This window comes from Hydra vulgaris, chromosome 08 (genome assembly GCF_038396675.1).
Source record: "Hydra vulgaris chromosome 08, alternate assembly HydraT2T_AEP".
NCBI classification, from domain to species: Eukaryota; Metazoa; Cnidaria; class Hydrozoa; order Anthoathecata; family Hydridae; genus Hydra; species Hydra vulgaris.
The window spans coordinates 54,978,346-55,005,647 of NC_088927.1; the positions used below are offsets into that span (position 1 = coordinate 54,978,346).

The following is a 27,302-nucleotide window of genomic DNA, read 5'->3' on the forward strand; positions in this document are numbered from 1 at the left end:
TATGAAAGAAGCAGAGCAGCTTTGTCAGGATACTGGAGATAAAAAAGCATGCTACCATCTTGCATGTCAATTTGAAATTTCTGGAAATATACCAAAATCAATCCATTTTTTTCTCGTGCACAATGTTATTCAAATGCAATTCGTTTAGCAAAAGTAAAAAATTTTAAAAAAACTGTAAAATGTAAAATAGTATAAGTTTTATGTATTTGTTGCATGTTTTATGTAAAATTGTGTGAGTATTTAAAGTTTTATGTAAAATTGTGATGGCTATAATGCCAGTTGTCTAAAGTTAATGGGTAAAATATATATTGAATATATTTTAAAATTTCAAATTCATTTGGCTAGGAAAAACAGCTAGATCAAGAGTTGATGAATTTATCCATGCTTAGTACTCAAGAAGATATGCCAAATGTGCCCAGTAATATTTTTATTACTTTATTTATTATTAGTTAATGATAAAAGTTTATTCATATAATAATAAATACATATAAATAAGTATATATATATATATATATATATATATATATTTTACTGATGCAGAAAATATTTAACAGATATATCTCAAAAAGGTATATTTAAAAAATATATTTATTTAATTGAGTTCACAGAAAACTTTTTGAAAATCTGTAAAAACAGAAAGTCTTGTATATATTTTTAAAGCAAATTTACTTACAATACATAAATGATATATAATTGAATATGTAACAAACAAAAAAAACAACAATGCAGCACAGCACTTGTCATTGTTCTTAGAAAAAAATTAATGTTGAAGACTGCATATCTTTTGTAATGAAGGTACTTTTTAAAATCAGTTATAACAGCCGCCATCTACAGTAATGTAGAATTCAAGCACAAATTATAGTAAAGAAAACCATATTATAATAATTAAAAATATTTACTACCAATGGTGACAGTTAATGTGTATTAAAAAGTTAAAATTCCATAGTAACAGGAAGTTATTAATTAAAAAAAATTTGAAAAAATCTCAAATAAAATTGAAAACAAATTTTTAAAAATTACTTTATTATGAAAACATTTTGATGACAGGATCAATTTCGAAATCAATTTCTTTAATGAAAAACCAATAATATCTCCTTCGAATAGCAAAATTATTTGTAACACAAATGATAAAAAAAGAATTTGAGGTTTAAACAATTGCACTAAAAGCCACAACAATTGCTTGGCTAATTTAACAGGCTAGCTCTAAACTTACTGCAACACACAACCCTTGAGTGGCTAGTTTTACGACTTTGCTCTACACGATTTTCTGTAGATAATAACATTAGTAACTTTTTAAAATCATTTATAACAGCAGGCAAAGCAGCAAAAGCTTTTTATTTATTATTAAATTTTTTTATCAAAAAATGCAATGTTTAATGGTAAAAAAAATATTTGTTTATAAATTAAGTTTATTTGTAAATAAAACATTACTTGTATCTCATACTGTAAATCATTCAAAGATCCAGCTTTTGGAATTTTATATGGAATTTTTGAAACAATACTAGTTCATTCCCTTTAAAAATCTTGCAATTTATGAGTTTTTTACTAATTTAGTTAGATAATGCAATAAAATAATATTCAAATAAATAAAAAGTACAAATGATAAATAAAAAGTTCTATTATTAACTAAAAGTTATAACATACATACATATTACTATGATTTTTTCAAAATAAAAAATATTAAGACTATAAATAAAGGACACAAAACATCATTTGTGTAACTTTTTTCACCTATCATACCTTGAATTAGATGTTTATCAATTTTGAAAAACTATTAAATCCCCAAGTTCTTGCACATGCAACATATAGTTGCCTATGAGAGAAACACGTTTTTTTTTAGATATACACCAGCTATCAAATATTTGACTTTTATTCATTGTCATTGAATATGCCAATCTGACAGGAAACTGACAGAAAACACCTGTGCATCAATATAACTATTTTAAAGAGTACTAACTTTCATTAGCGTGCCATTGCATAACCAACAGCTTTGAGATTTCTAAGTAGTATAATTAAACAACCAATTTTCAATTTTAAACAATGAGGAGACATACCAGAAGGAGTTAAGCTGTTCCAAAACTCAACAGAAAAGTTGAGTTTTGAAACAGCTTAACTCCTTTTCCAGCTTAAAAAATTTTTGTCATTTAAGTCATCAGACAATAATGAAAGAAATAATATTCAATTACTTCTTCATTGATTGATAATGAAATGCATTGTGGGTGTTAAAACAACATTAGTGGGTGTTAAAACTACATTAGTGGGTGTTAATCTACATTAGTGGGTGTTAAAACTACATTAGTGGGTGTTGAAACTACATTAGTGGGTGTTAAAATCACATGTTTAATCATCTTGTTCAACATCTTCAAATATCTTATCAACAATTAAGTCATTTTTTCTAATAATGCACTAATGCAGTATTTCAATTCATCCTTTAAAAGGATCCTCCTCTTTTACATGTATTCTTCCACTACCAAGTTTTAATAGAAATTGGGAAAATTCTCCTTTCCCATCGTGTACTCTCATATTTCCAGTTTTTTCTTTTCTCGACAGGCAGCATTAAAGTCACCACCAAAAAGAATGAATTTTCGTCTAAATGAAAAGTTATTGTTCCAAACATATATATATTCTTTAAAGCATATATATATAAACCTCTACAATTTAACTCATTAGTTTAACAATAGGTTTACCATTAAAGTCAAAAATACTTATTATAAAAACAATGTTTTTATGTTTTAACTTCTATGTAACATAGAGGTTATCTGTTTTTCTGTTTTTTTTGTTTTCCAAGGTAAACTTGAAAACTATGTTGCTTTGAGAAAAAGTAAAAAATGAACTTTGTTTATAATCAATCTGAAAAGGATCTTAGCAAAAAAAAATTAAAAATAATCAATTTAATAAGGATTAATGGTTGTTTTAGTGAGAGAAAAAAAAGTAAATATTAAAAAAAAATTCAATGCAATTTTTTTGGTGTTAATTGACGCCAAATTAATGTGTACAACTTTTAATTTGATATCATAAAAATTAGGTAGTATTCAGTTAAAATTAAAAATATTAATGTTTAAGAGCCATTTTCTGATAAAATCAGGCAAAAGTACTGTCGGCTCAAAAGTGATATCCTTTATTCGCGCTCAATTTTATATACAGTAATTCTAATAGGGCAAAAAAGAAGTCTGTAAATTTTTTTTTTTTTTAAATATTTCTTGTTCCTGAGTTATGGTCGGTCAAACTTTTGCCATTTTAATACTTGGAAAGTCACTTTTGGGGTTTTATGATTTTTAAACTAAGATTAAAAGCAATGAGACCACTGCACCCTAAGTTTCTTTTCATATTATGGAAGTATAGGTAATACTTTAAAAAAAGAAAATCAAAAAACCTGAGGTCAACCCTTCCTTTGTCTAAAAATCATAAGCTGAAATCACACATTTTTAAATTTGGGGCCTACTTTAAATGCATTTATATTGGAGCGTAAAAAGTGCCCGCGACTTATCCTACACTTTTTTGAAAGAGTATCTCATTTTTATTTGAATGGTTTAAAGAAACTGAGAGGATATTGTTTACAAAAAAAACTTATGAGTCATCAAAGTGTCAAAAAATGTTTTAATCAGCGTTCAATTATCAGCCATTATGGGAAATTGGAAAGGTCCCAAGATTGAAGATACAGATATTATATTACTTCATATTACAATTTTTTTAATGCGAAAAAAAAACTTAGGGGGTAATATTTCATTGTTGAAATAACTCCACCACAAAAAGTTAAATTTTTTATATATTTAAAAGAAAAGACCGAATGTAGCAGCAGAATTAATCAGTATATTATATGATGTCCTTATCTTATTATGTCATTGTTTGCGTCATAAATCAGTTTTACATATCCTATATCTTTGATTTTAATGCATTGTTGCTTGAAATGCCTTTGGGCTTTTTCAAATTGATCATCCATAAGCTTATAGTCTTCAGACTGTTTTAAAGGTAAAGGTGGTAGAATTCCACAAATGATTTCACTGTCTTTGTACTTTATAACATCAGGAAAAGCTGGCTATTTAAAAAGTTTCTTGATTGCAGAAGCATACTTTATACAGCTCACCATGTAACCATCACTGAGAACCTAATATGAGTAATGATTTTTCTAATTTGAAAAATAGTTTGAAAAATCTGATTCTCATTTGACAAAAGTAAAACTTGGTTTAAATTTAGTGACACATTCAATATGATCAAATAATGTTTAAAAAAAAATGTTTTTATTTAAATGAAAAACATTTATTTTAAACATTGAATAAAAATGAAGTACCTCATTTATAATCCAGGGTTACCTATTGCCCATATAAATAACGACAATCCAATCGTTTTCATGCCATGCACCAGATAAATCAATGGCAATGCTTATAAATTCATTTTCAAATTCGTCATTTGCTAATTCTTCTTGATCTACAAAAAGAAAAAGAAAAATATTTATACAAGCACTTGTACAAATTTTTATAATTACAAAATAATATTAAAATATATATTAATGAAAGTAGACATAAAAATTATTACCTTGTTCTGCTGTCTCTTCTTCTTCTTTGTTATCCGCATTAGTACTACCAACATATATTGGTTCATTTAATCTGTTGTCTTTTTTTAGCTTGCTCCAACGTGAAAATAGTGATCTTATTTGCTGAGTTGTTACGTATTCTGAAACTTGAAGCTCTTTTCTTATCAAAAGGTGCACCTGCTCCGGGCTAAACTTTTTTCCAGATACTTCACCTTCCATAAAGAGTTTATATAATATATCTTTTTGTCTCATACTATACCGGAAGGTACTGCGTGTAGGTAAAGCCCAACCTTTAACAAGTTTGCTAATGTCAGAACATTCTTCTTCAAATACCTCCTGTTCTGAGTTTGGTTGATAACTATGTAAGTTTCCATTCCTGATTTTAAAGTGCTGATATTGTGTCTTCCCGACATCATGTGTTCTTCTAGTTCTTCTGATGTATGGAATGATCCATTACAAATTGGCTCAGAGCAAAAGTTAAATAAATTTAGTGATCTATCTTTGCGAAACTTTTCCTTCATATTGCTTTTAAAAACTCTTGTTTTCTTGTCAGTATCACTACATGGGTGTGTTAAAAACATTTGCAGATCAAAATTAACATTAGAATATTCTCGTTTAACTCCATCGCCAACTGCATAGTACCGCCACATTGTCATATAGTTATGAAAGAACTCAAACGAATGATACTGACTTATTTTAGCTATTTTTGTTCCACTCAACTTGCTTTTGCCTATAATAGTGGCAACAACAACAGCAGAATTTTTCAGCCCATGTCCGTAATGTAAAGCAGTATAAATGTCCTCTGCACACATCAAATTGTTACCAGCATCAACAAAGCCACAAATCAATGACTTTGCTCCGGCAGCTTCTCAGTCGCACTGATCCTTGCCACGACAGGGTTCGTTATAATCGTAGCGCTGAAGCTGTATTTGGTTATTTTTGCTCAACAAGAGCTTCCATTATAAAGTTGCCATGGTACGATGAAGCATTGTCAGGTTTTGCAAAGAGTTTATTAACACCTGAATGGTCATGCTCAAACTTCGGAACTAATTGGACAATTGATAGTGTTTCCGATAAACCTTGCTCACACCTATAAAGAGCTGTAAAATACACCTTTTTATGAAAATGTTGTTTTTCTTAGTGAAGAAAATGTCTACATGCAGTGACATCCCCTTTTTTCCAAAATATTTTTTTTGACCTTCCCTGAATTTGGATGGTAGAACTTTTTGGCAATAGTCTTTCAACCAAAATCCAGCTTCTTCATCAAGACTTTTAAAAGCCAAAATTTTGGCTTTTTTCTGTTGACAATCACGCATTAAATGTTTTTTATAATCAATGATATCTTTTTCAGCAATTTCAATATCATAAATAGTTTCCTCGTCGGCTGAATTATTTGATGCTAATCTTTTTATCTCAACTAAAGATTTGTTTAAATTTTCACACTCATAACAAATCTCATCATTAGGTGCTATTGAAATCTATTGCAATTGCTTGTCGGTTAAATCACTCAAAGCAAATATTGGGCAGTGGGATAATTAGGGTAGCTCGCAATGTAGTTAAACCGAAAATTAGTTTTGTAATATCATTTGCTGCGTTCAAATAAATTACACAGCTCTCTATTCTGGTACTTCAAAGAAAAATCTTGATACATAGAGAAACCATTCATAGCTGCAGCAGTAATATCATCCAGTCCCGCTAAACATTTTCGTTGAGATGGTTTAACTACATGAAGTATTTGCCACAAACTGCTTTCCGATAAAGGAGAGTAGTTCTCACTTCTGCAAACTTCATTATAAAATGCAATTGTATGACTAATTTTAGCTGTCAAAACTGCACGAGATATTTTATATACATCATTTGAGTCAAATTTACTTTTTGTGACTCCATATGCAACATCTTGAAGAAGGTTTCTGTAAAGTATGAAATCGAGAAAATGTTCAGCTTTTTTCCAGTCTAGTCGATTTCGCGTAATTTCCTTTAGACAGGTATAGTTATACCTAAGTTAGCATTCTTCATTTTTCGTGCCTGGTCTATCTTGTATTTGGAGCACCCAAAAACTTTCATAATAACTTCTTAGTAAATTTTTCATGTTCAATTAAACACAGAACAATATGTTTACCCATAGAGTCACTTTCTTCATAAATTTTAACAAATATTTTTAGATCATCAGGTACTGCATCATTGTCTGAAGTTTCCAAAGATCTATTTAAAACAATTGAGATAAAGTCTTCACTCTGATCTGGGGCAACAACTTCAGCGATTCTCTTTGCAAGCTGTACCTTGGCTCTTTCAAATTTTCTTCGTAAATTATTTTTGGTTCCATTGCTGAGATCAGCTATCATTTTATTCTTTATCTGAAACTGAAAAGGGCTGATGTGGAGTGCTTCTGATAGGTTGTTACCAGTAGATGTAGCACCTTCAACCTTTTCTCCAGATAATAAAATTTCTTTAGGCTCAAAATCAAAATCAGTTGTATCCTCAACTAACTCTTCGTTAGTGGCAGTACTTGTTTTAGTTTGAATAAGAATGCGCTCTGACTTAAGGTGATTGTGACAAAATACCTACAGGAACATTTTTGTTGTAAGGTTTTGAAACATTTGTTGACATATTTATTGAAACACTTCTAACAGCTGGTGATTTTTTACCAACACTTAGTTCATGCATTGGATGACAGCATCTTTTTGGAGGAACCCAGCCAATACTTTAAATTTTAACAAAAATCAAAATTAGAAATATTTATTTTAAAGGTTTAGTAATTAAATTTTGTTGTTGTTGAAATGCGGTTGTAAAAAAATTCTTACCAAAGTTAAATCTATGGTAAGAACATATATAGTCGTTATCAGAAAGTGATATGCACCCTCAGTTTTCTATAAGAGACTTTTCTGTCCATTCTGTCTCTTGGTGCGCCTTTAAAACTTAAAAACATAAAACTTAGATATTATGCAATGTAAGCTGAGTGAATTAAACAACAATCGTTTTACACTACTATATGATGCTAAAGGGTTTTTTTTTTACAACTTGTAAGAGCATTTCTTACTTTAATTTTTACAAAGTGTGCTTTGACATCCAAAGTCAGATATCTTGAATAACCTTTTTTCATTGAAACGAGGATATGGTCCACACTTGACATCATTAACTTTGCAAACATTTTCAACAACAACCTCTTGCTCTGACATACTTTTTGCAACTAAGTGTTTTTTTTTTAAATTACAATTAGCATAAAATGCTCATTCTCTGTTCTGAATAAATCAGAAGTAAATGTTCAATAAACATCAAGTTAAAAATGTTTACTGGAAAAAAATTTTTTTCAAGTCCACAATGGTATAAATGAAAAACAAAACAAAACAGATTTAGCATCATTTTGACGTAAAATTATTTCAACAATGTAATATTACCCCCTAAGTTTTTTTTTTGCATTAAAAAAATTGTAATATGAAGTAATATAATATCTTCAATCTTGGGACCTTTCCCATAATGGCTAATAATTGAACGCTGATTAAAACATTTTTTGACACTTTGATGACTCATAAGCTTTTTTGTAAACAATACACTCTCAGTTTCTTTAAACCATTCAAATAACAATGAGATACTCTTTCAAAAAAGAATAAGATGAGTCGCGGGCACTTTTTACGCTCCGAGATAAATGCATTTAAAGTAGGCCCCAAATTCAAAAATGCGTGATTTCAGCTTATGATTTTTAGACAAAGGAAGGGTTGTCCTCAGATTATTTGATTTTTTTTTTAAAGTATTACCTATACTTCCATAATATGAAAAGAAACTTAGGGTGCAGTGGTCTCATTGCTTTTAATCTTAGTTTAAAAATCATAAAGCCCCAAAAGTGACTTTCCAAGTATTAAAAGGGCAAAAGTTTGACCGACCATAACTCAGGAACTAGAAATATTTAAAAAAAAAAATTTACAGGCTTCTTTTTAATATTACAAACATTATAATATCAAAAATTCTAAAAATGATGAACAATCATTTTTGAAACTAAAATAGATATAAATTCTTCTTCTACCTGCAGTAGTTTAATAAAAACAGTTTTGGCAAATATAAAAAAATTTCTCACTGTAATTAGAGAGAGTGCTGAGCATTAGGCAGGTCCGTTTTTAGGGATTGGAAAAATTACAACTTTCCCAACTTATTTTCCCATTCTATGTTGTCATAAAAGACTATTTCTGAATAAATTTTTAAAAATTTTAAAATTTCTTGACCTCCCTAGGGGTTTGAATATTTTATATTTGGTACATTTTTAGAAAATATATATTTTTTTTAATTAGCTCTGCCGGACCTTTGCAGAGTTATAACCACAGCGCGCAATAATAAATTTTATGAAAATGCGTTTGTAACTTTAAATTTAAAATGGCAATATCAACACGTTCAAATACTAAAATATATTTATTAGGACAAACCCACAAAATTGATTGCGGAAGATTGCCTACAAAAGGCGACATTTTAAGATATTTTTATCACTGCTGCAGATTACTAAATTTCAAAGAAAATAATAATAAAAAACACACCGAAATTAATTTCTACCCTCTAGATATAAATCACGAGCTGCTTTGTAATAATAAAACATGTCAGCCCAAATGTGTTGTTTCTGCTCTTAGTAAACCGTGGCTTATGGGTGGTATACCACACATTAGTTGCAGAAGTATTAGGTAACTGTTGATTTAAATAATGTTCATAGTTTATTACATAATTATTGATATAAAAATTTAAGCTAAATGACAAATAAAAATTTATTAAATTATTTTAGGGAAAATGTTTCCAAATTAATATATCATCACAAGAAACTGGTTTCATTTCACAAAAAACTCAAAGTTAAAACAATTTTTATCAAATAGCAATTGTATTAATAAAAATCAAGAGTTATTTTTGTTAGAAAATTTTGATAATTAAGAATTTCAATATAATAACTATGATGAAATTGAAAAACAATCAACTAACATAAAACGAAACAAAGTGACAGTAACAGTAGATATTGATGGACTTATTAAAAAAGCTTCAACATTTTGTGGGCGTTTAGGAATTTCTGTTGGAGTACAGACAGGATTATTAGCATTATTTTTAAGATATGGAAATATCAATCCTAATGAAGTAAAACTTTCAAGACAAAAGTAGAAAAAATAAGAAAAGACTTATATATAAGTAAATTAGAATTAATTAAGGAAAAAATAAAATGAAAATGTAAAAATAGTAATTTAATTTTGCCCATTGATACAAAAAAGTTACAGCTTTAAATGAAGACTATATTTCTGAAGTAAACAAACGCCTAGCTATTGTTGTTACAAGTCCAGACTGGGATTTAAATACAAAAGGAAAACAACAGGATGAGCTCCTAGGCATAGTTGAATGTCAATCTGGAAAAGGATATGATCAAGCATTGGCATGTTTTAATGTTATAAAAAAGTTTGGAATTGAAACCTTTATAATTGGAATTTGTGCTGGTACAACAGCATGTTACACTGGTTGTCATTATAGTTGTATAAGTATTTTAGAAAAACTTTTAAATTGACCTCTGTTGAGGCTTCTTTGTAGAAAACATTCTCAAGAACGACATATTTTATATGCAATAAATGCAATCACTAAAATAGAAAGCAAAGGTCCATCATAATCTATATATACGAGATTCAAAACTGCTTGGCTAATGCATTATAAAAATGTTCAAAAAAATATGGATCAGTTATCAAAGTTTCCATTGTGCAAAGTTAGTGGAACTCCATTAGAAGATATGGCTAAAAAAAGTTTATCTTTTTGCAAAAAAGCTTTGGAATTTCATACTTTCCCCAGAAATGTTTATAAACATCTGTGTCAATATGTCATTGCTTTTCTGGAAAAAAGGGAGGCAGTTCCTGGATTTATTAAACACAAACGAGCTGCTGAACATGAAGCTAGATTTATGGCAGACGCTTGATACATTTTGGCAATGAAACTTACACAACCAATCATAAAGTTTTTAACCCTAGAGGAAGAAACAGTATTTTTAAAGGCTGCGATTATCTAGCTTCAGTTCATGCAAAAAACTTTCTTCAATCAAGTCAAGTTGTTTCTGCTGCTCATAATGATTTGTGTACGGTTAAAAAGATGATAAAAATGAAAGATTTTGATGCTGATGTTCCTCAAGCTTTTATTTCAAGCTATCTTAGACACAGTTATTATCTTTCATAAAAAACAATTGTCTTTTGTTTATTTGATTAAAGTCTTGACAATAAAGTTAAAGAAAAAGTTGCTCAGCAGTTGTTAAAATCAAATAAACCTGAAATCTTTCAACTTAAAAAGTTTAAGCCTTTAGAAATAAATGAAAATCACCTGATTTGTGAACTGATGATTCTGATTACAAAAAAATGCAAAGATCAATAAATTGGTAAAAGACTTTATTGATTATAAAGAGATTAGTCTGTGTCAATGACCGTTGTGAAAGAGCTATTAAATTGATAAAAGACTTTATTGATTCAACAATTAAAGAGGAAAAGTTACAAGATATTTTACTGGTTTTGAAGGAACACAGAATTAATTTTCCATTTTATAAGTGTAACTGGTCCAAAGAAATTCTTAATAAATTGTTAGAAAAGTTTAACTTTTTATAAGAAAAAGTTTTTATGTATATTATTTACAAAACGTGTTTGTAAAACCTTTAGTCAAAGTATTTTACATTTTTAACAGTTTACTTTTATTTTTTTATCTTTATTAAGTACAATATTTGGATTCCTTATTTAACAAACTTCTTAAATGCAAATTTTTTAAATTTTTTAATGAATATTTAGGAGTATTTAGATAAATATACAATTGAAAGCATAGTAAAAACCAGGTCTTTAAAAGAAACCAGGTCATATTTCAAAATGTGTTATCTCGAGAAATTTTAATTATTTTGAGCTCAAATTTTATACGAACATACCAAATAGTAGAGTCAGCTCACACAAATAAAATTTATTAGTTTTGTTGGTCCTTGATCCAATTAAGATAGCAATTTAACAAATAATTGGTCAAAAATGACTTTTTTAAAAATATTCAAACCCTCAGGGAGGTCAGGAAAATTAAAATATTTTTATAACTTTTTTTGGAATTGTCTTGTATATCAACGTAGAATTGGAAAATGAAGTGGCAAAGTTACAGTTTTTCCGACTCCTAAAAACGAACCTGCCTACTGAGCATGTGCAAAGTTATTATACATTAAGCTAGCTTATATAATCAATCAATATGATCTCTATATTTTTCATTAGTTCTCTCACAATCCTTACAATATTTGTACAAAAGTATTATTTAAAAAAAATATTTTTAAAGACAAAACATAAATTTATAAAATTAACCCAGCATTACAAGTATTATTGAAACTTTGTATAATTAAGGGATTATTCTATTCAATAGTCAATTTGTCATATTTTAGAAATTTTATGTATTTAAGCGTGCGCACATTTATGTATACTAGCAGAAAGCAACCCGTAATACGGGTTACGGTCGGTCTGTAAATTTATAGTATCTGTTTTCCACAATTTAAAGTTGCGATACCTTAACTAATACCCTGTAAGAAAAACTCCTTCAAATTAAAAAATTAAACTATCTGTAAAATTAAAATAAATTAATTTACCAATTATTTAACGTTATTTGAGTAATTTACAACGGACATAGGTCATATCAGCGTATGGCCGAACCATTTTCCTAGACATTACTAAGTTCAATACAATACGTTTTTAGTTACTAACACAAAATAATAACACTTCATCATGCCTTGAATTGACGAAAGATTAAAGCTAAATTCTTGTTATATTTTTTATAACATGAACTTTAATTAATAAGATTAATATGAAGTGAAGTTTTTTTATTTATGAGTTATTAATTTTTAGGTATCCCTTTGATACATGTTTCTTTAAAAAAGGAAATTGTCTTTAAAACGATAAATGCACACAACTAAATAAATTTATTATAAATAACTAAGCAATTGAGTACAAATACGTTTCAAACAAAAAAAAGTCGATTTACAATCAAACATGTGTATTAAGGTGGAGCGATTTTTGTAGCAAAAAAAATAAGAGTTTAAAAACCAATATTACTGAGACACGAATCAATGTCTATTAATTATAAGATAAAAGTAAAAAAATGTTTTTTGATTTTGATGAGATCTTGAGGGTCCTCTTTGGAATTTAAGTTCTTGACAGGTCCTAATAATTTTGAATTTTTTTTTTCTAAACCATTATCAACCTTGGACTCGAAAAAAGCAGAAAAAAATGCTTGTTTCATAAATAATAAATTTATTAGAAAAATTTTTTAGTGAAAAAAATACTTGCAAAAATATACCTTAAAACCCCCGTTTTGTTGAGGACGGGGGTTTTTAATGAAAAAAACAACTCTACTTTTTTAATTTTAATTTTTTAATAAAAACAAATATTATTTTCAAAATCAGTATATTATTTTGCTTCTTTTAAGTATCAAGTTGATATAGTTTAGAAAAAAAAAATTTAAACAATATTAGGAACCATCAAAAATATAGAATTCAAAGGGGAACCTCAAGAACTCATCTAAACTATAAAAAAAAGAGTAAGGTTCTTTTTTCACCAAAAGATATTGATTTGCTGCTCAGGCAAATCAAATTTCAAAAATTTTCAAAATCGCTCTACCCTAATGTGTATTACAAATTGTAAAAAATATGTAAACTTTGACCTTTTATATTGCATTAATGCGTCATATGACAAACCTAAAATAAAAATTGTAACAGATAAGTAGACATAAAAGAAAAAAAAAACAAACAAACTGGAAAACAATTTACCTGCTTTTTGGTAGCCTGTTGTCATACTTAAACTGCTGTCATGATGCAACTTGTCGGTGTTGTTTTATGACGTTATTTCACGTTGGGTTTTAGTAAACTTTAGTTATATTTAAAAGACATTACAATAGATTTAAAATATTTTAATTAAAAAATAAAAAAAAAATGCTTCAAGGAGTCAAACTAAAAACATTAAAGATAAAAAATCAAATAGATATAAATAAATTGCATTTATATAGCTAAATAGTCTTGGCTTATAGTAAATTTTAAAAGCAGTGTTTTCAATAAATTAAACTACCAATTAATTATTTTTAACAAATAGAATGTAGCATCCTATTATGATGATTGGGTAGTGAATCAATTTAACTATATTTAAGTTTAATTGGTGAAAAACAAATAAAATTTCAAATAAAAAAGACGAAAACAAACCAAATACAAACAATAGTATATTATAAATAATAAAAAATTACAAATTAAAAAAAAAATTACAAAATTAAAAAATATAAAAAAAAGTCACCGAAGAAAAAACAGCAACAAAAAAGTTATAAATATCTTTACTGATAGAAGACATTTACAACCTTTTGGTTGCTGTTTTTTCTTCGGTGTCTTCCAACACCCCGGTATGGATGACCCCTCCATTTGAAGGATGGCTCATCCATACCGCCATTACTTTGCCACTTATTGAAGGACCTCTCCGAGAGAAGCCCTGGGTGTTGGGAGCAATATCTTTTGTATTCCTCAAATGTTAACGACTCTAAAATTACAAATAGAAGGATATAATAAAATTTAAAAATATTTACAATTTTTTTTCATCAAAATATAAAGCATAACCTCACCATTTTCACAGGATGAAGAGGATGCTAAAAATAAATTAAAAAAAAGTAAATTAAAAAAAGTCAAACTTGTGAAAAATTTAATTTTAATAAAAATATGAGTAAAATGCAAACAGTTTAAAAATGTCATATTTATATTAAATAATTCTTTCACCTATTGCACATATTTCTCCGAAAAAATATATAAAATTTAAAACACAGCCCTACCAGTTATGCTTCTACCAGACACTAAAGATAAAAAATATACCTCAGAATAATTGATAGAATTATATTTACATATAAATAAATATTTAACTATAATTTTTTTTACCTATTCCCCTCATTTCTTCCATGAAGTTGTCTAAAGTAAGATAAAAGATAACTGAAGCTAAAACTAATTAAAACTAAACTAAAATTAACTATAAACTAAACCAAAACTTAAAAAAACTTAAAATTTTAATATCTGTACCTCAGAAGACAAAGGTCGGTTATCCAGTTTTTTGTGAAAATGAGTTATGTATGAGACCTTTTTAATTTCTTCAGTATCTACATAGGTATAAAGACTGTTTTCTTGCAACAATGTGAAACAAAGTTTGGTCAATATAAAGGGTCTGGTGTCCCCACAATGTTCAAAGGAAAAACGTCTGTAGTTCAGAAATGACTTTTCACTTTTTTTATTTAACTTTTTATTTTTGTCAAAATTATATTTCATGTGCCTCAAGACAAATTAAATAAGACAAATTAAATAAAACATAAATTTAACCATCAAGAATAAAAAAGCCAATAAAGACTAATTATTTTACTATTTACTCTCTCCTGGACAATTTCTAAAATGTGACAACTAACTTGGACTACTGAGTGTACAGATATAAATGCTTTATTTAACTATACTAATCACATAATTTATACTTAGTTTTTTTTCCAACTCTCCTAAAAGAAAAAAAAAATAAAGCTTTAGTACTTGAAGTGTTAAAATTCCAGTTACAGTACAAATAAACAAATTCCTATTAACAATTATTTTAATAGCAAAAACACTGACTTATTTCAGTCTTCAATTCTGTGTCTAAACAATAAAAGCACTTAAATGTATGGACGTTAAAATATCTACTTAACTTTTTAAAAATAAATTCACCAAACTAATGTAACTAATACCTTTATTAGCTCTCTCTTGATCAACTAAAGAAAATAAATTTTAATTAAACTAACTTGAGGTAAAATAATAAGAAGCTATCTTACTGAGAATTTTAAATTTCTTCTCTATTATTGACAATATAATTTTAAGTATTACCTTAGTTAAGCCCAAAAACTATAAGTTCTTGGGCTTATTGTATAAAAATATAAAAACCTACTGTTTTACTTTTAAGTCAACAACAATATTTTAAAAAACATTTTAGTTACTTTATAAAAAAATAAAAATCCTTTTAAACATACTACCTCTCTCTTCATTGTTGTCAACTAAACAAAAAAACAAACAAACAACTGATAGTAAATTTTTCCTTTGGTAGTAGGTTATTAAATAGATTAAATAGATCAAAGATCTATAATCTGCTCTAACAGTCTACAACACTATCATTAAACTATAACTATTTTCGACAACCTGGTGTAATTTAACATTGATATATTTTTTTTCAAATAACAAAAATTATTAAAGTACATTATATAAACATAGAACAAATGTAGTGATAGTGGATTTAATCCAAAAATAGAAAGAACCTTTAGAAAAAAGCTTACTGCTTTTAAATCTGCAAAAATTTCCAACTTACATTTTTTTATCTACATTTATCTATAATAAAATATGAACTAATGAGTTACCATTATTTAAATTTGATCCAGAAACAACTAAAATAAATTATCAAATAAAAAGTTTATTTATATAATCTTGACGATAATGTTGAAATAAACAATATTTATTGCTTGAAAAGTTAAGTAACAAATGTAATTCAAGTATATTAAAATAAATGTACGAAGTTACCTGTTGTGGCTGGTGCAACTGAAGTTTTAACTAAATAAAGAAATATTAAATAAAAAAGCTATTTTATCTACCTTATCTATTTTATCCTGATGATTATGTTTAAATAAACAATATTTATTGATTCTTTTTAAAATAAATTAAAAAACATTACTATTTGCTGTAAAATAAAATAAAAGACATTACTACCACTTGCACCAACTGATGATGCTACCACACCTAAATGACAAAATTTATTAAAATATTTAAAACATATTCAATGCTTTAAAAGAATATTAAAAAGAAGTTTTTAAATCTACAAAATCTAAGTCCTTACTGAGTTCTACCTGTCTGTCTAAAAATAAAAATTGAGATAAAATTTTATACAATAAAATTGCTAATGCTACATTTGTACTCAAATAAAATCTAAATGATAAAACTTACTTAAGTCGCTGTCAGCTAGCCTGTCTAAAAAAAAAATTGTATTCTCATTAATCCTAATCTATAATCTATAAATAAACTTACTAATATAAACCATAAATAAACTTGAACTAATATAAATTATAAATAAACTACTATATACTATATAAACTAATATAAACTATAAATAAACTAATATAACTATGTTACTAATATGAACTATAAATAAACTACTATACACTATATACTTACTAAAAAGGCCTTCAGCTCCTTCTAAATGCTCTAAAATAATGAAACAATACTTGCTTAAAATGATCTAAAAAAACTGAAGACAAAACTGAAACACTTTACTAAAAAAGAAACATTGCACTAAAAAAAATTTTTTTACCAGTCATTTTAGTTTTAACTTCTTCTAAAAAACAAAACAGAAAAATAAAAACAACGAACAACAAACAAATTTTAGTTTTTAAACAATGAACAACATCAGTTCCACTTGAAACTAAAAATTTATCAGCTCTAATCGGCTGGAAGACCTTGCTTGAAAGACCGCGTGGAGTAAAGAAACGCTTTTAGAAAAGCCTAGAAAGTTCTTTATTAAAAAAGAAAGTGAAACGACACTCACGCTATTGAATTACAGTATTCATATTTAGAAGATTAGATAAATTACAGCATTCATGTTTAGATTGTACTAAAAAAACTATTTTACCAGACATTTTATTTCTAACTTCTTCTAAAAAATGAAAACAGGCTATAAAAATTAGAATAATAAAAACAACCAACAACAAACAAACGATTGTTTAAATTTTTGTTTTAAACAATGAAGAACATCAACTCTTCTTGAGAATAAAAGTACATCATTTCAAATTCGCAAGCTGACTTAACTTGAAAGACCGCATGGAAAATGTAAACGCTCATAAAAAAGTCTAGAAACTTCCTAAAAACTAAGAAATAGTGTATTTTACAGAATACAGAACCGTAAAGAACAATACGAACAATAGGCGAAACATTAGGCGTTACTATGCGCACTATTCATTACCGTATTAATATATAGATAAACTTACATGTTAACAATCTTTTTTTATTATTAATTTTAAATACATAAAATAAAATTCCAACTAAAAATAAATCTAATTAGTAAACTCAAACCTAATCTGTAAACTCAAAAATAATTCTAAAAATAATTCTCAAAAATAATTCTTCAAAAATAATTCTCAAAAAATAAATCTAATTAGTAAACTCAAATCTAATTAGTAAACTCAAACCAGTATCAGTTTGACTTGAAAAAATTTTGTTTTTATTTACCCTTCTAATTTATGCAAAACAAAAAATAATAAATAATAAAATGAATTGAGTTAACTAAAAAGGGATTCAGCTTCTTACAATTTTTCTGAAAAATAAATCAGTACTTGCTTAGAATGTTCTAAAAAAGAATTAAGACAAAACTGAAACACTATACTAAAAAAAAATTTTACCAGTCGTTTTAGTAGAGGAGAGTGGGGTATTGGCGAACACCTAAGCGGGAATGCGAATTAAAGACACCAGTTATACAAAATTGATCATATTTATTGCTTATCAATTAGTTTAACTACTCAGTCACATACCCTCAAAAGGAATTTTTAAAAATCTTATTATAAAATAAAAATTTATGCCAGAAATAAAACCATTGGTGTTCGGAATTACCCTGCCTACGTGGGGTAATTCCCAACACATTGGGGGGCAATCACAAGCACTGTTTTGTAATAGCGAATAAAAAGCTAATTGTAATAACTAAGTCTAAAAACTATATTATGCAACAAAAACAAAAAAAAGGAGTGACTTTATTTCCATAGAAGCTACAACAGAGTGTTACTCAAGAAAAAAGTTGCATAAAATTATCAGAAAAATTTAAAATCAAATTATAGTGAACAACATCCGCAGCTTCATTACACTACTGCACGTCTGGAACTGAGCATAGGATCCCTTCTCAGCAGGTAAAAAAAAATTGTCAAATTTATTTTTTTACAATGCTGTTTTGACCATGTTCGGAGTTACCCCGCGTTCGCCATTACCCCACTCTCCCCTACTATCTAAAGTGATAAAATCAATCATTATATTAAACCAAACACCGTTTAGCTTTTAAAAAGTAAAGTTAAATTTTTTTTAATTATTTTTTTTAAGTTAATCTTTTAATTGCCACTGTAATTCCAATAACTGAACAAAAATTTTTAAAACTTTAACATTATAAATAAAACTCACATGGTTGCTAGTTTAGATTTAAGTTTCTTTTAATATTTTATTTTTCGTTTATTTATGTCATATTGAAACAACTGACAAATTATTCTTCTGTTGCTCAATATTTCAATTAAAAATTATTTTAAAAATTTTTTTAAAATTAATATCTTTTTTTTTTTAATTTAAACCTTGATTACTCCATTAAAATATTTTTTAAATAAAAGTTAAAACATTTTAAAAAGACTGATTAGAAATCGCTTAAGAGTTGTTTAAATATTACCAAACAAAAAAGATTTTAGCTTAACCTAAATAACGTAGTTTTACGTAAATTCGTTCTTCGCATATGTGAAATGCACATTTTTGATCCTAACGGATGAACAGTAAAATTTGAGATTTTTTTTGAAACTTTGCAGTTGATCAATATTTTTTGATAAAATAAAAAAACAGCTCGTAGATTTATAATCAAATAATTTATTTTTGAAGTTGCAATAGACTTGTTTCACCATTTACATCTACTTTCTTCAAACAATCCGTTGTTTTAATTCATCAACTGAAGTAGCCTGCCAATTGTTCTTATTAGCCATTCCCTTCAAAATTGACCAAAAGGTCTCAACTGGACGAAGTTCAGGTACTACAGGAGGATTATCGGCTTTTTGTACGAAAGTGATGTTTTTTGAGATCAAGTAGCTTTTCACTGATTTAGCATAATGGGCCAAAGCCAAGTTAGGCTAAAATTACCCTCAGGATGATTTATTTTTAAGGCATCAGTCTTTTGATAATGCACTCTTTCAAATACACATTTTGTTTGACAGTAAGGCCCAAAGGAACAAAATAGAATGTTGTGATGTCTCGAGGTGAAACTGCTAACCATACAAGCATTTTCTTTTCAAACTTTGCCTTGGACTTGTATTTCACACGACAAGAGACTGCTTTTGGATTGCTTGACCAATACCCAACGTTTGAGTTCTTATCAGACTGAGAAAATGTGAAGTATGATTCATCACCAATTATGAAATCACACCCATAAAATTTTCTACACAAACTGCCACAACATGTTTGTAACTTGGACACTTGCTCAGAAGTACGGGCTGGAATGGTCTGTTTTTTTTGGTAAACAATATTTGCATGTTGCTGAATTGTATACACAGCGTGAGATTGGCTGCACTTGAGCTTTCGAGCAATATGTCAGGTGGAAATGCCAGAATGACCATCAGTCATGCTTTTCAACTTGGTAATATTGATTTCAGTCATTATTTTAGCTTTTCGACCAGAACCAACAACATGAAGTTTTGATTTTCCTTTTTCCACACATTAAAATGTATCTGTAAATGCTTCCTCTTGGGTGATTTTCTTTCAAAAAATGATCTACAACGAATTTTCTACCTTTCTTTAAATGCGAATCACAATACCTGTACACATGATCAATCAAACTTTCATGCTTCATTTTGATGTAGATTACAAAATAGTAAGAATATTTTCATAAAACTTTGCCAGCAGCAGGCACAGAGAGTGGGCTCTAAATAGAAACAATAAATGAATCAGTGCACAAATAAAAAATTCAAAAATAAAAACCGTTAAAAAAATCTCAAATTTTACTGTTCACCCATTAGTTAATGCTCAGTTTCTCCACACTCACCCTTTAGTTCTTCTGATCATGGTTTAATATCTCTAAAACTATTATCTCATTCTTATTCATCATCAGAATCCCCCTATGGTTGTACCTCTTATAACTACCTTTTTACTGACTGGGATTCTTTCTGTAATTTTTCTTTCTTGTGATGGCCCTTGGGTAGAACTCTTTTGTCTTCCTGCTGACAAATTTTGCTTCTTAAATGTATTCTTGGACTTCGGCTGGCATGGAGTTTTTTATTCCCTCTTGACCATTTCAACTCCAGGCATCACTCTCCTTCATGGTTTTCCTCGCACTGTGCTGCTGCTATTTCAAATCCTAACCATTACTTCCATATCCATCACCAAAACTAATCTCCAGAAAACAGACATCTGTTTAATATTGCTAGAAATCATTGTAAAAAGGTTTTGTCTAGTGCCAAAGCCTGCAATTCTCAGATCACAAAATCTTGTATTTCATCTCAAAAATTAGGCTCCCGAGACTTCTTGAGAATCTTTAATAGTGTCTATAATAAGAGAAAATCTGTTATTCCACCTCCTGCATGGTTCAGATTTTGTTACCTCACCTAAAGACAAAGCTGAATTGTTTGCTAAGAAGTTTTCATCAATCTCATTTCTTGATTCCACTAATCACATCCTACCTGATATAGCCGACAAACAGGTTGATCCATTGCTTGACATTCGTATCACTACAGCTTCTGTATCTAAAGTGGTTTCCTGCTTAGACTCTTCTACAGCTTATGGTCCGGACAACATACATGTTATAGTTTTGTAGAAGTGTTCTCCATAGCTGTTGTCTATACTTTCAAAACTATTTAACAAGTGCTTAACAGAGTCTAGTTTTCCAGTCTGCATCTATTATCCCTACGTTTAAAATGTCTGGAGAGATATCTGACTCGTCTAAGTACCATCTCATTAGTTTTCTTCCTATCATAAGTAAGGCTTTTGAGTCTTTATTTAACAAACACTTAATTTCTCATCTTGAGTCTATTAATTTACTTTCATTCTACTGCTTATTTGTTAACGGTAATAATCAATTGGTTTTATTGTCCGTTATATGGACCTAGAGAGGTTAGGGCTATCGCTCTCAACATTTCTAAAGCTTTTGATAAGATTTGGTAAACTAGTCTACTCCATAACTTCTCTTCTTACAGTGTATCAGGTAACATCTTTAAGATTATTGAATCCTTCCTTACCAATCGTAGTATAAAAGTTGCCCTCAATGGACAGCACTTTTGATATCCTGTAACTCCAGGGGTTCCTCAAGGTTCAATCCTTGGCCCTATACTTTTTTAAATTTACATAAACAATCTCCCAGAAATTCTTACATCTAAAGTTTGCTGATGGTACTACCATTTATTCTTGTCTTGATAAGAACCCAACACTCTCTGGTTGCTTGGAGGGGACTTAGCTTGAAAAGGTTCTCACTTCTACTACAGCATGGGGCTCTTAGTGGCCGATGATGATAAAACTCAATTTTTTTTTAGCAAATCGTTATTGCAGCAATCTGAATCTTCCTATATTTATGAAAGGTCATTTACTTGAGGCATCTACCCTTTGTCTTCTCTAACTTTAAATCTTTTGGAAACCATATAACAAATCAATTGCAAAATTAGCATCTAACATGCTAAGGTTGCATCTCTTTATCATGCTTTGTCACTCTCCTACTTCAGGTTTTATTCTTTTTCTCTATAAATCTCAAGTTCTTTCTTGTATGGAATACTGTTGCCGTATCTGTAGCGGATCTTTAAATGATGCTCTTTCTCTTTTAAGCATTATGAACATATTTGGACCTGCTCTTGTAACCAAATACTCAACCATTGTCACATCATTATAATATTGCTTCTCTTTCTCTTTTATATACTATTTTTAATACTATAATCGGTGCTGCTCTAAAGAGTCAGCGCCTCTTGTGCTATCTACTAAAATTTACTCTTGTGTTACTCATCGTTTAATTAAGTGTCATCCTTATACTGTGAATTCCTAAGTGCTCCAAAAATCCTAGTTTGTCTAGTTTTTTTCCTGAAACTTCATTTTTTTGGAATTTCATCTTGTTTTCCTGATTCATACAATATGCAACGTTTTAAGTTACATGTTAATCGCTATCTTGTTTATAAACCTCATCTTTTCTCCTCCATTGGTTGCTTTCAGCCTTGTTGCAAGTGAAGATGTTTATATATATATAATAATATATATGTATATAATAATAATAATAATAATATATATATATATATATATATATATATATATATATATATATATATATATATATATATATATATATATATATATATATATATATATATATATATATATATATATATATATATATATATATATATATATATATATATATATATATATATATATATATATATATATATATATATATAGATAGATAGATAGATAGATAGATAGATAGATATAAGTATAAATATAGATGTAGATATTGATGTTAGAAGATTTATAAAAAGGTAGCAGGATGGTTTATAGTTTATTAAAAGGTGACCAGATGACATCCTGCCTTGCTTCAAGCACTATATACCTTATAATGATAAGAATATATATATAATGTGTATATATGTATATATATATATATATATATATTATATATATATATATATATATATATATATTATATATATATATAATATATATATTATATATATTATATATATATATATATATATATATATATATATTATATATATTATATGACTCTATATATATATTATGTATATATTATTGACCTTAAAATATTGATTTCTTTTAAAGGTATTTTGAAGAAAAAGGAGGTATGGATGATAAAGCTATTGCACTGTATCACAGGGTTTGTAGTCTATTTCTTTTTCTTTCTTTTTTTTTTACATATTTACTTTTTAAAGGATGAGGGAGGCACTTTTTTAAATTATTGTAACCCTCTCTCAACCTTAAACTCTTGTTACACAATAAACAAACAAGTCTGCTGCACTGAGAATTGTTTTGAGCCCTGTCTTCTAGGTATTTGGCAGACTAGAACTCTGTACCTCCTTTATGATGGAAGCATTCTACTAATGTGCTACTATTTGAATAAGTTAAGTTTTGAAATACTAACTGCACTATAGTTTTATATTTAGACTTTGCACTAATATGACCATGGTGAGTACAACCAAAGTATTTATAGCTCTAAGAAATCAATACAAATATAGTTTTACAACCAAAGTATCTATATCACTAAAAATTTCAATATAAATATAGTAAATACAACCAAAATATGTATTTATATTTCAATATAAATGTAGTAAGTACAACCAAAGTATCTATAGCTCTAAGAGATATTAATTCAAAAAACTTTTATGTTTACAACAAAAAGTTAAAAATATTCTCTGATCCTTTCAAGGACTTCATTTAAACAATGATGGAAACATTTTTTTTTAAATAATGAAGATTTTTTATTATTAAGATTTTTAATTTTATTAAGATGTTATTCTTAACATATATTTTATCATCAACTTCAACTTTAGGATTATCAACTTCATCCTTAGGATTATCATCTTCATCTTTAGGATTATCATCTTCATCTTTAGGATTATCATCTTAATAATTGTCATTATCATCAACAAAACTGAAAATCAAAACAAATAAATTTAAATGAATTACAATTTTGTAAAAGTTGTATGAAATATCTATGTAATAAAATCTAAATTGCATCCTAGCAACTCAGCAATTAAGAATTTAAATTTTAATTTAAGTTATTACTCAAATAATTAACATGCATAAAGGAAGACCTTGCAATAAATATATAGACAGATACAAACTTTCATTATCTATAATTCTTGAATTCATTCTTTCAATAATAAAATAGTAAAATTATTCAATTGAAACAACAAAAGCCAAAAGAACTTTTTTTTGACAAAAAGCTTTTGTCAATAAATCCATTAAAAAAGAGATAAGACAAAATAATAATAGTTTGACTGCACTTATGATTAACTTGACTATTTTGATGGTAAATGCAAGTACATACTTTATGCTTACCCTATATGTATCTTATGTATTATTTTTATTTTATACGTGTTTAAAAAAAACAAATGCTTTTGCATGTGAGATCTTTTTTTTAACATTTTTTGTTTTTTTTGTTTTTCACATTTCATTGTTGGACTTGTAATAATTCATTATTTATAACGAGAAATTTTTAAATTTCACAGGATGTATTTTATGAAGACTTGCATTTTAGGAGGACTTTTCATAAAAGTTAAAGAAGAATCAAGATTTTCTTTTGAAATTTCAGCAGTAGCAAGTTCATTATCTTTATTTTCATAATTTCAGTTGCTAGCCAGTTCTTCTGATCCATCATCTCTTAGATACGATCTATTTAGTCTTACATAAATTACAATATTTTTACATTATCAATTACATATCCTCAGATATATTAATATCAATGCTTTTCAATTCACCATAAAAATTTCAATGCAAATAAATCAGATTTAAAATAGAAAATCCCTACAGTTTTTTTTTTTTTTTGCACTTTTGTTGTTTTGAGCTTGTCACATATAAAACCATAGAAAAAATTTTGAATTACATTTATATGAATCTCATTACATACTTTTTTATGTACAAGACTTAAAAAAAGTTTAATCATTTTGAAATTGAATTTTGATATAGAAGCTTAAATTTTTTATGGATTTTTAATTGTTTTTGAATTCTACTTTTCCATAAAAACCTTGATTAAAAGCAGAAAAAATGACTTAATAAATTGAAAACAATTAAAAGTGTGGAACTGGTAATGAAGTTGTATAAATAAACAATAAAAATAAGCCATGAACAATGAAGTACTTTTAGGGAATAAAGATAGTTTTAAGTCAACTTTTATGATAAAAAACTTCTTTTTATCCATTTGTTCAACAATAAAACTGAAAAAGTTACAAGCTCATTCACAATTTTACGTTGTCACTCTTCTAGATAAACTAATAATAATCATTAGAGTGACACCTTAATTACATAACTAGCCATTAGAGTGACACCTTAATTACATAACTAGTCATTAGAATGACACCTTAATTACATAACTAGTCATTAGAGTGACACCTTAATTACATAACTAGTCATTAGGGTGACACCTTAATTACATAACTAGTCATTAGAGTGACACATTAAATACATAACTAGTCATTAAAATGACACCTTAATTACATAACTAGTCATTAGAATGACACCCTAATTACATAACTAGTCATTAGAGTGACACCTTAATTACATAAAAAATGAAAGAACAAAAAGTGATAAAAGAGATTTAAAAAAAAAATGAAAAGAACAACAATAAAAAATGAAAAGAGCAACAAAAGTATTTAAAATGGCAAGACTAATAACAGAAAAAAGAAAATGAGTGGATGAGATGATATGAGAGATAATGAATGAATGAGAAAACACAATGTTTAATGAGATATGATCATAAGGATGGTAAAAAATAAAAATAAAACAAATGGATATATTTAAATATTAAGATGAAATATCATTTGAATTATAGCAACAAATGTAATAAGCAACAACATTACAAAAATTAAAAAATAATAAAAAATACACCACAGTAATACAAAAATAATTCATAATAACATTAATAATGCAATAAATTTTGCAAGAATGTTGACTTCTTAACTTTTTGTTGTAGATCGGGTTGAAATTATTAAATTAATAGTTTGCCACTGTCAATACTTTCATAATTTCAATCAATGTAAACATTAAACCATCATTTATATATGTGAATATTTGAAATGTTACAACTTACAAAAACAATAAGGTACAAAAAAAACTTTATTCTTTTAATAAGCTATTACTAAGGAAAAATTTATAATTTCCTAAGCGTTAAAAAATAGAAAAACATGTGTTTTTTTAAATCCTGAAACAATAAACATTTTAAACAAAAATCAGCTTTTTTTTCAAAATCTTAAAAAAGAAGAAAGCTGTTTTGTAAAAAAGCTAAAACACCAAACAGTTGTTTTTTCATATTTTCAGAAATCCTATTTGCCCTCTCTAACCTCTCTATATTTACCCTCACTTATCTCCCTCTATTTAACCTCTTTTACCTAGCTCTATTTACCCATTCTTACCTCCCTCTGTTAACCCTCTCTTACCTCCCTCTATTTAACCTCTTTTACCTCCTTCTATTTACCCTCTCTTAAATCCCTCTGTTAACCCTCTTGTACTTCCCTCTATTTACACTCTCTTACTTCCCTCTATTTACCCTCTCTTACCTCCCACTATTAAACCTTTCATACCTCTCAGGAATGTTTGGTACCAAGAAAATTTGAGTGTCATGTTTAATGAGATTAAACTTGAATATGTCCAAGATTACTTAAAAATGTTTCACTGAGTATCAAAAACCAATTTTAAAACACCTACTGACATTTTTAGTAAAACAATGAAATTCAGCTGTTGCCAATAATATTTATAAGAAATTATAATATAGAAGTTTTAGCTTGTATGATTTACATTTTTATTTATTTAATATTGTGTTTTTAATTTACTCTGATTCAGGGAGGGAGTGTTTCAAAAGCTATTGATCTTGCCTTCAGTTCAAAGCAGTTTGGTGCTTTGCAGTTAATATCAGATGATCTTGATGAGAATGTTGATCGACAAGTACTACATAAATGTGCAGATTTTTTCAAAGAAAATGATCAGTTTGACAAAGCAGTCAACCTTCTTATTGCTTCAAAAAAGGTGAAAATGTAGATTTTTTAGAAAATTAAAATTTTTATTTGAGTTATTTTTTATTTCATAATTTATTTTTATTTAGTTTGAAAACGTACTTTGAATGTGCCTTGATCATGATATCCAAATAACAGAAGAAATTGCAGAAAAAATGACTTTTCCCAAAGAACACTCTGATGCAAAATATCGTTTATATTTACTTGAAAAAATTGGAGAATGTGCATACAAATAAGGTTCTTTTCACCTTGCCACAAAAAAATTTACTCAGGCCGTAAACAAGATAAAGGTTACTGCGTCAAATTTTTG

The 27,302-nt window shown here is 27.5% G+C and overlaps 1 protein-coding gene across 1 annotated transcript; it reads left to right on the forward strand.

The window, feature by feature from the left end:
- LOC100199627 (late histone H2B.L4-like) lies at positions 1 to 27,267 on the forward strand. The gene is made up of 5 exons (XM_065804391.1): positions 1 to 153; positions 346 to 418; positions 23,088 to 23,142; positions 26,823 to 27,005; positions 27,082 to 27,267. Exons 3-5 carry the CDS (start codon positions 23,110 to 23,112, stop codon positions 27,097 to 27,099), a joined length of 234 nt encoding a protein of 77 aa, XP_065660463.1. The 5' UTR covers positions 1 to 153; positions 346 to 418; positions 23,088 to 23,109; the 3' UTR covers positions 27,100 to 27,267.
- Positions 27,268 to 27,302: the final 35 nt, after the last annotated feature.

Coding starts and splice junctions, on each gene's coding strand:
- LOC100199627 (XM_065804391.1), top strand. CDS start 23,110: ATGGATGATAAAGCTATTGCACTGTATCACAGG. Junction 23,143..26,822: donor CTATTGCACTGTATCACAGG/GTTTGTAGTCTA, acceptor ACTCTGATTCAG/GGAGGGAGTGTTTCAAAAGC.